Here is a 7,928-nt window from a genome sequence, read left to right on the forward strand (position 1 = left end):
AGATCAAAGGAGAACAGATAAAATTCAGCTGCATTTGGACCCAGATTGCAGAAAAAAGGACTCATTCTTAAGCAAAATGGCTCGGACTTCTGAGGTCCAGCACCTTGAGAGATTTGGGTACAACACAAGGCAGAGAAGTTTCCACTTCTCCAGTACAGCCACCTGTGACCCCAGTGCCACCTTCCCCAGGGTTTAGGCTGCTCCTGACCCCCAGCTTGGACCAGAGCCCTCTCCAAATTCACACACAGCATCTGAGCTTTTCCCATTTCCAGCCCTGAAATGCCCATGGCACCAGCCCTGGTGCAGGCAAGGAGAAGCTGGTCCAGCTTTCCGAGCAGGAAGGTCCTACCTCGCTGTAGGAAGTTCCCACCCCTGCATGGAAAGGAAAAGTGCCAGGTAGACTTATGGGCAGAGCGAGACAGAAAAGCACCAGGGGCAGCAGAACGACCTATTTGACAGATCTCCCTGCCGATCAAAGCTAACTTTGCTGAGAGCTTTTGACATCTGATTAATTACGTGGCGCTGGCTTGCCTGAAAATCCCGAGGTTCCGGCAGCCCTCACTTTTCCTCCTTGCAGCCCTTGGCGGCCAAACCCGCTCCCCTGGTGCCAGCAGAGGAGGGGATGGCAGGAGGTGGCTTTGCCAAAAGTCCTGGCCCGTCCGTGGGAGGATGGAGATAAGGAGGGTGAGGGACAGCCAGGGACAGGGTCCCTTTGTCTGAGGTGCCTTTTGTCACAGGGAGATAGGAGGAGGCTGCCGTGCGCTGACATTTCGGTGACCAAATTAAAATGCAGCGCCACAGAGACTAAATGTCATTAGCCTCATTAGAAGTGATCGCATTAAAATAAACAACCACAAAAGAAAAAAAAAATTGAAGTGGAAATTAGCCAACACCATTAAATAAAATAAATAAATGGGGAGATCCTTCGAGGACTGCGCAGCCGATGCCAACGGAGCAGTGAGCTGGGAAGGGGCAGGAACAGTCAACATCTCCATGGGCTCTGCTGCCACTCTGCTCTGTGATAGACAAGTCCACTGCTGGAGTGGAGATGCCCCTTTGGGAGAAGTCTAAGGGGTTTTTGGAGCTTCCAGACAGTTCCAGGTTGGCTTCCACCTCAATGCCCATGTCCCCCGGGGCCGGCGCTGCGGGCACTGCTCTGCCAGGACCTCTGCAATCCAAGGGATGCCCCCGTGTGCTGCTCGAACAGGAAGGAGGATTTTTTTAGCAGCATCAAGGTTTCTCTTGGATGCTTCCCAGTCAATTACTGGGCAACACCAACCGCATATGGCTGATGCTCTGTGACAGGACTGCCACACGGGGTGGAAGGCTTGGTGAAAGAAGTGCCACTTTGTCCTTGGAGAGAGAGGAATTTTTCCTCTAACTCCTCTTGCTATGCAAACGCCATTTCCTTTGGGGCGGGAGAAGTCATCAGAAGGCCCTTGCAAGATCCTGCTTATGACAGAGCAGATTTGAAAGCCCAGAGATCTCCTTCCCCCTCCTTCCTTTCTGTCAAAAATTATAATCATCATTTTCCAGCTTGCTGAACAATCAAAGTGTGGCCTATATTCGCTGGAGCTCCTTCCACATGCTGCATGCATAGCAACAAGTCCAGGAAACAAAAGCCAGAAGTAAACAGTTGGGAGAGAGGAGGCAAAGGGCTGGCAGGGGGATAACAGGGGGACACTGCTCAGAAAACATGTGGGGCACAGCCTGGCTCAGCCCAGTCTCACCAGTTTGGAGCTGCTCTGAGGGCCACAGCCCCATGTGAGGACCTCTTCTTCCATCCTCTGCAAAAAGCATGGGAATACACATGCTGGGAAGCTTGGTTAATGGAAAAGGCACTTGGTTAGTGGAAAGGACACAAAAGAAAGCCCAAACCCTCTTGCTGCAGGGTCAGTTGGTCCTCATGTGCTGAGGAGCCAGCAGGAGCAGCCTATGGGGTGAATCACGTAGGACAAAGCCATGTGGAGCACAGGTAACCCCAGCTGCCCTCCTGGGAATCCCATATCCATTGGGAAGCCCCATGAGTGCACCACCTCTGATCCACACTACAGACATCCCCCATGGTTTTGCTCTCCAGGCAGTCTGAGCTGATAAGGTCCGGTCCAGCCATCCCATGCTGAAGAGCAGAGCTCACAGGGAAGCTTTCCTGGGCTAGCCCTTCCCTGCACTTTGCAGCCCGCCTCAGTCTCCAGAGCAGCCAATCCAGCACTTTTCACGAGCGCTGAATTCACAGAAAAGTAAACCTAAAAATATCTCCTCTTTTTCCCCCTTCCTTGCCTCATCTCACACGTGTCCTTGGCACACATGACTCTGCCGCACAGCAACAGGTTCAGCTTCCCAAAAGCAGCTCCTCCCAAGGGGGTGGCTCTCAACTCTGATATGTCCCTGCAGTACCTGAGAATCCCAAACCACTGTCCTCAGCCATCCCACTCTGTCCAAACCTAAGGTGGGACTGGAGGGAGAATCCCCCAGCTCCCACGCAGCCCCTGCCACACCTGGGCTCGTGTCTCCATCCCTTCACAAGGGTGACACATCCCCTGCCATTCCCACCGGACAAGCCACCTTGCCTGGTCACCTGTAGAGGGTGAAAACACAATCCCAGGGCTTTGGAGAAGCAGCAGGAAAGAGTTTCTTCCTTCAAAGCATGAAACGAAGAGGAGCTCCCTGGAAAAACCCACCCACGGAGCAGCGAGTGTCAAAGCCACCTCTGTTATGTGCTGTTGCCACATTGGTAATTATAAGTACCGTGCCTTCATTAGGGAAAGATGACTGGGAGGCAAGGAGATTTGCAGCAAAGCTGTTATTATTTTTAAGTTTAAACAAAAAGGAGGAGTGTGACAGCTGAAATCACTCCCCATCCTGCACATGCCAGCAGCTGAGAGCATCTCAGGGGATGCTCAGAAGGTAAGAAGGGTTCAGGATCAGTGCTCAGCTTTGCCTAACCGGGGAGGGGAAAGGCAGGGCTGCAAAGCTGAGGGTGACCCCAGGGTTGTGAAGGAGATTACAGAAAAAAATCCAACAAGTTTTCCTCTATCCCCACCTGACTGCAGCAGAAGGATCCTCCTGGGTACCCTGTTCCCCCACAAATCTGTTGGGGTTCATCACAGCACCCCGACAGCCCCTCTCAGTGACTTTGGTTTCTTACCAAGCAAAGCACAAACTCTGAATTTCATATTCAAGTGCAAAATATGAACACAGCTGTTTATGCAGCTCAAAATTCGCCATAACCAAATATTCAAGCCTTTGGAGAAGATTTTCAAAGGCGCCAGTTAAGGCACAGAGCTCCCATCGGTGCCTTTGAAACATCTCTCTCTTTTCAGTTTTTCACAGGGATTCGCACCAGCAAAAGCTCCTCCACCCGACCGTCTGCAACCACGGAATGCACAAAGGAGAGGCTGTCAAAGAGAAGCTGCTGGAAAACGCAAAGCAAGGTTCAGCACTTTGGGGCATCCTGAAAGGCAGCTGCCAGAGCCACTCCCCGCGGGGCAAATTGTTGTGGGAACTTGCACCGAGGGGGATTTGCACAAAGCCAGACCTGTGTGTGCCTCCTCTCCCGTCACATTCCCTCCCCACATCGTTTGGGAATGACAGCGAGTGCTGCTCCACCCCAGCAGAATTTAAACATCCTCTAAGAGGCCAACACAAATCTTCTCCCTGTACTGGGAACCAGGAGATGGAGAAATCACCCTCTGACTGGGAAACTACGGGCCAAACCACAGGGAGAGGCAGAGGAAGGCCAGGAAGTGTTTTCGGGCTCACACCCCATCCTGCTGGGACACCTTCCCCAGCTTCCCTGACTTCTGGAAGACTGATGTTGCACTGCCTGATCCACACCTATCCCCAGCCTTTGGGAGAGCACAGAAAATCCCTTTAAGCCCCTCTTGCTCATATTGAAATGACACTAAAGCAGAACTAATGTGCTCCAGGTACTTATTCTCAGGCTTAGTCGCAGGGATCAGCAGCCCTCCACCAGCCCGGCATCCCCCACCGGAGAGAGCTGACAGTCATGTCACAGGCAGCAGGAAAAGCATGCTCCTGCAGCAGGGACCCTTCTAGGAGGGGATGGGAGGCTGTTTTTAATGCCTGCAATGTCTATTTTGTAAATTTAGGTGGGTTTTACAGCCACCACCAAAGCCAGGCTGCCCCAGCAAGGATGAAGTCGCACAGAGGATGCAGAAAGCAGGTCCTGGTGCAAGGGTGACAGTGGCACACTGGGGGACACCGCAAGCTCCGAGAGCTTCACCTTGAACCCGGGGCCCTGGAGCAGTGAAAAACAGGATTGTCCATCTCCCCCTGCACTGCCAGATTTTCTGACCACTGCCATGACAAGCAATTTCCCCCAGCCTGCAAAGGCAGCAATATAAATGTCTGAAGAGGCTGATGAGCATTGATTTTTGCCACTTGTAGAGCCATGATGTCACCCTGCAACTGCAGCTCAGACAAAGATTCCCCCTTGCCCCAAATTCATTCTCCATCACAGCCCACCCTCATCTCAAAACAGCAGCACCCACAATGCCCAGCAGTTCAAAGCATTTGCCAAGAGCTTGGCAATTAAATTACCCACTCACCTCCCTGTCCTGCAGTGCTGGACTCATTAAAAACCCTCAGCATCCTTCCCACCTCAGAGAGCAACCCATGTCCAGGAACCTGCCTCCCTCAAGGCTCCAGATGACAACAACATTAAGGCTTCGAAATTATTTCAGATAGAAACATGTCTTACAAAGAAGTTAAAAGCTGCAGAGTAAGACAGTCTCCATGACCAGAGGGGTCAGGGTTTCATTATTGCATTAACCTTTCACGTCTTTAGATTCCACGAGAGTAAATTGGTAATGAGATGACACAAGTCCCAATGGGAAAAATGCATCCTTCCTAACAAAAATAAGAGAAGAGGGGAAAGACAGAGGTGGGAGCAGGAGAAAGAGAAAAAACTGGCAAATAAGCTATTACAGCTAATAATAACTTTGCGATGCTATTTTCTGCAGGAGCCTTCAAGTTGTGATGTTTCCCTTCACTCTAATTACACCTTCTAAAAGCAGGTTCCCTTCTCACTTTAACCACCCCGTGTGAAACTCCCGCAGGATTCGGATAAAAACGGAAAGGGAAAGAGTTTGCACTTCAGAAACAGCCTCTGCATATCCCAGGGGAGAGTCACCTGCGTAAAACCCTTGGGATTACGCCTGTGAATAATAAACAGCCCAAGAAAAAAACACTTTGGGAAGGTGCAGGCTCCAAAAGACAGCAGGGACCATTCACCTTCCCTCTGCCATCCAAGGCTTTGCCAGTATGACTTGTGTTCCAACCCAGTCCTGAAACCAGGACTGAAATCACTGCTGGGACAGCTTGGGCAGGGAGGGAAAACATCCAACCTCTGCAAGCCAGGCACAAATAAAAAGGATGGGAGATGTTCAAATCCAGGGCAGGAAGGCAAAGCACCAAGCAGCCCAGAGTATTTCCCTTCCTCTAATGCAGGCAGAAGGGTTTGGCTTGATGGATTAAGGGCTGAGCCCAGCCAGGCAGAGTCCTGGGCTGGTTTAGCTCAGGGGACATCCAAAGCCAAAGCAGATATTGCTGCTTAATAGAAATAAGAAGGGAAAGCTACAACCACATAAATGCGGATCAGGAAGCCTCTCCCAAGTTTCCAGGGGCTTAAATGCAGGGGCCTTTTCCTTCCCTGGCACACACAGAGGCCAGAGCCAGCCCAGGCCTTGGCTTGGCCTTGGCCCAAAGAGCCACATCCAGAGCAAACTGCAGCAGGGCACTGGCAAACAGCAAATGCTCCCTGTCAGGTTCCTGCCAGCTCCTGCAGCTTAAGGACATCTCGATGACAGCCCATCAAGTGTCACACGTCCTCCCATTTGGCCCACACAGCTGCTTCCATCCATTCTCTGCAATTCCAACCCACAGAACCTCATCCAGCAGGAGGGTGAAAGAGCCAAGGCTCTACTCAGCGCAGCCTTGCTGGGGCACGCCTGTTCCCCCCTCCCCTCTAAGCACATCCACTCTGTCCTGCTGAAGATCTGTTTTCAAAATAAACCCTTTACATGCACAAAGTCAGGCAGCTCACACAGCCATGGCTCCAGATGCACCATTTTGGTTTCTGGTGCTGCTGAGGAGCTCGAGGTTCTGCTTCTCCACTACTGCTCCCCAAGAGCCAAAGCTCAGCCCAGGGAACAGGGCTGACCCCAGTGCTGATGCACATCCCAGCCCCCTGCCATCCCACAGAGGGGTACCCAGCCCATTCCAGGGGGTCTTGTACCCACTGATCTGCTCAGTTTGCACTGTGACAGCTCCACAGGACCCCAGGACGTGGCTGGTCCCATGGCACAAGCCTCCACAAGCAAGTTTTAACCCAAGAACCCTCCTGTTCAGCACTGCTATGGGCAGAGATGTTCACCAGCTGTGGCACAAGTAACCTCTCCCCTGCCAGCCTCACCCTCTTGCCACACACACCAAGCCCACACAGCCCGTGCTTCAGCTCCTGAAATCACAGCCGTGCCTCTCTCTGCCCTCCCGGGTCCAACAGAATTCTCCTGGCAGTCACGAAAAACACAGGCTGGGTTAAGATCGGATCCAAGCCTCGACACCCAGTCCCCATCTGCTTGCAGAGGGCTGATAATCTTCCCAGCTGCTAAAAGTGCACATCATCATCAAAAATACGCCGGTGACTTCCTCCCCCCGGCGCTCAGCTCTGCTGCCCACCCCCATCGCCCTCGCTGGATGCAGCGCTCGCTGCCCCGCGAGCACCAGCACGGAGGCACCGCTGGATCCAAAGCCAGCATCTCCCCTGAGCCGGGGGGACGAGGGGACGAGGCCAGCCCGCATTTCGGGAGCCACCCGCTCAGTTCACCGAGGTTGCGGCGCGGGCACGGCCTCCTGGATTGGGGCGGGGGGCTCATTTCCACTTTGGAAAAGGGAGCGAGGGCAAGGCACCGAGTTCGCCTGGCAGGAATCGGGGAAGCACGGATGAGGGGAGCACGGGGAACAGCACGACAGCTCTCGGAAGAGGGAGGGCACGGCGGGTGCCTAACTCTGAAGGGGAAAAGCCCATCGTGTCGAGGCAGAGGTTGCTGGAGGGGACAGACCGTGCCCAGCTCGGGGGCTGCGATCCCGGCCAGCCCCACCGCGGGTGCCGGCGCCGCTCAGGTACCGGCGGCTCGGTGCCCTCCTGGGGGTCCAGCGGGGCTCCGGAGCCCCTGACTGGGAGCACCGGGCAATCCCCCGCTGCAGAGCAACTCGCTGCCTGCCTGCAGGCGCGCGTTCGTGCGCAATGTGCGCGGAGCCCGGGCTCCCTGCGCGCACAGCTCTCCCACCCTGCGAGCCCCTGCCCGCCCCTCCGCCGGAGAAAAAGCTCCCTGCGCTACCTGGGATGAAGAGCAGGGCAGTGGTGGCCGTGAAGACGATCCAGCAGGCAGGATGGTACATCTTGGAGCTGCGGAAGGCGAGCGGCTGCTTTGCTTGCTGCTTGCTGCTGCCGCCGCTGCTTTCCGTCTGCGCTGAATTCTGAGCAGGTTTAAATCCAATGTTTGCAGAGGGAGGGAGAAGGAGTTAGCGAGCTGGAGAGAGGGGGAGAGACGGGAGCAGGCAGTCAGTGTGTCTGTCTCCGCTTGCACACGCACACACACTCGCACACAACTGGCAGCAGGAGCGCCGGGCTCCGTGCGTGCACCGGGAGCGCAGACCTCCTACCGGGCACCCATTGGCTCAGGATGCTGACTGACACACGCACACTCGCTCTGCTGCGGGCTCCGCTCCGCAACCAGGGACCTAAACGCAGGCATCGACCCCCCGAGCATCCCTCCCGGCACCGGCTGGTGCACGGGATGGAAGGGGCAGCTCTGGGATGGAGGGAGCAGCCCCGGGATGCAGGAGCAGCTCTGGGATGCAGGAGCAGCTCCGGGATGGAGGGAGCAGCTCCGGGATGGAGG

General features: G+C 54.6%; 1 protein-coding gene across 3 annotated transcripts in view; it reads right to left on the reverse strand.

Moving 5' to 3' along the window:
• Nucleotides 1-7,691, reverse strand: part of LOC110468167 (opioid-binding protein/cell adhesion molecule homolog) — a 297,306-nt gene extending 289,615 nt beyond the window's left edge. The window contains exon 1 of one of the 3 annotated variants that reach the window (XM_085560180.1): nucleotides 7,365-7,691. Coding sequence is in view for 2 of the 3 variants with exons in the window: in XM_021525802.4 (XP_021381477.1) it covers nucleotides 7,365-7,425 (61 nt within the window). In the remaining variant the exon portion in view is untranslated. The remainder of the gene's footprint in view (nucleotides 1-7,364) is intronic. The other 2 variants (XM_021525802.4, XM_021525803.4) reach the window with 2 other exon arrangements.
• Between the last annotated feature and the right edge of the window lie 237 nt (nucleotides 7,692-7,928).

This window comes from Lonchura striata, chromosome 24, assembly GCF_050655825.1.
Source record: "Lonchura striata isolate lonStrDom1 chromosome 24, ASM5065582v1, whole genome shotgun sequence".
Classification (NCBI taxonomy): Eukaryota; Metazoa; Chordata; class Aves; order Passeriformes; family Estrildidae; genus Lonchura; species Lonchura striata.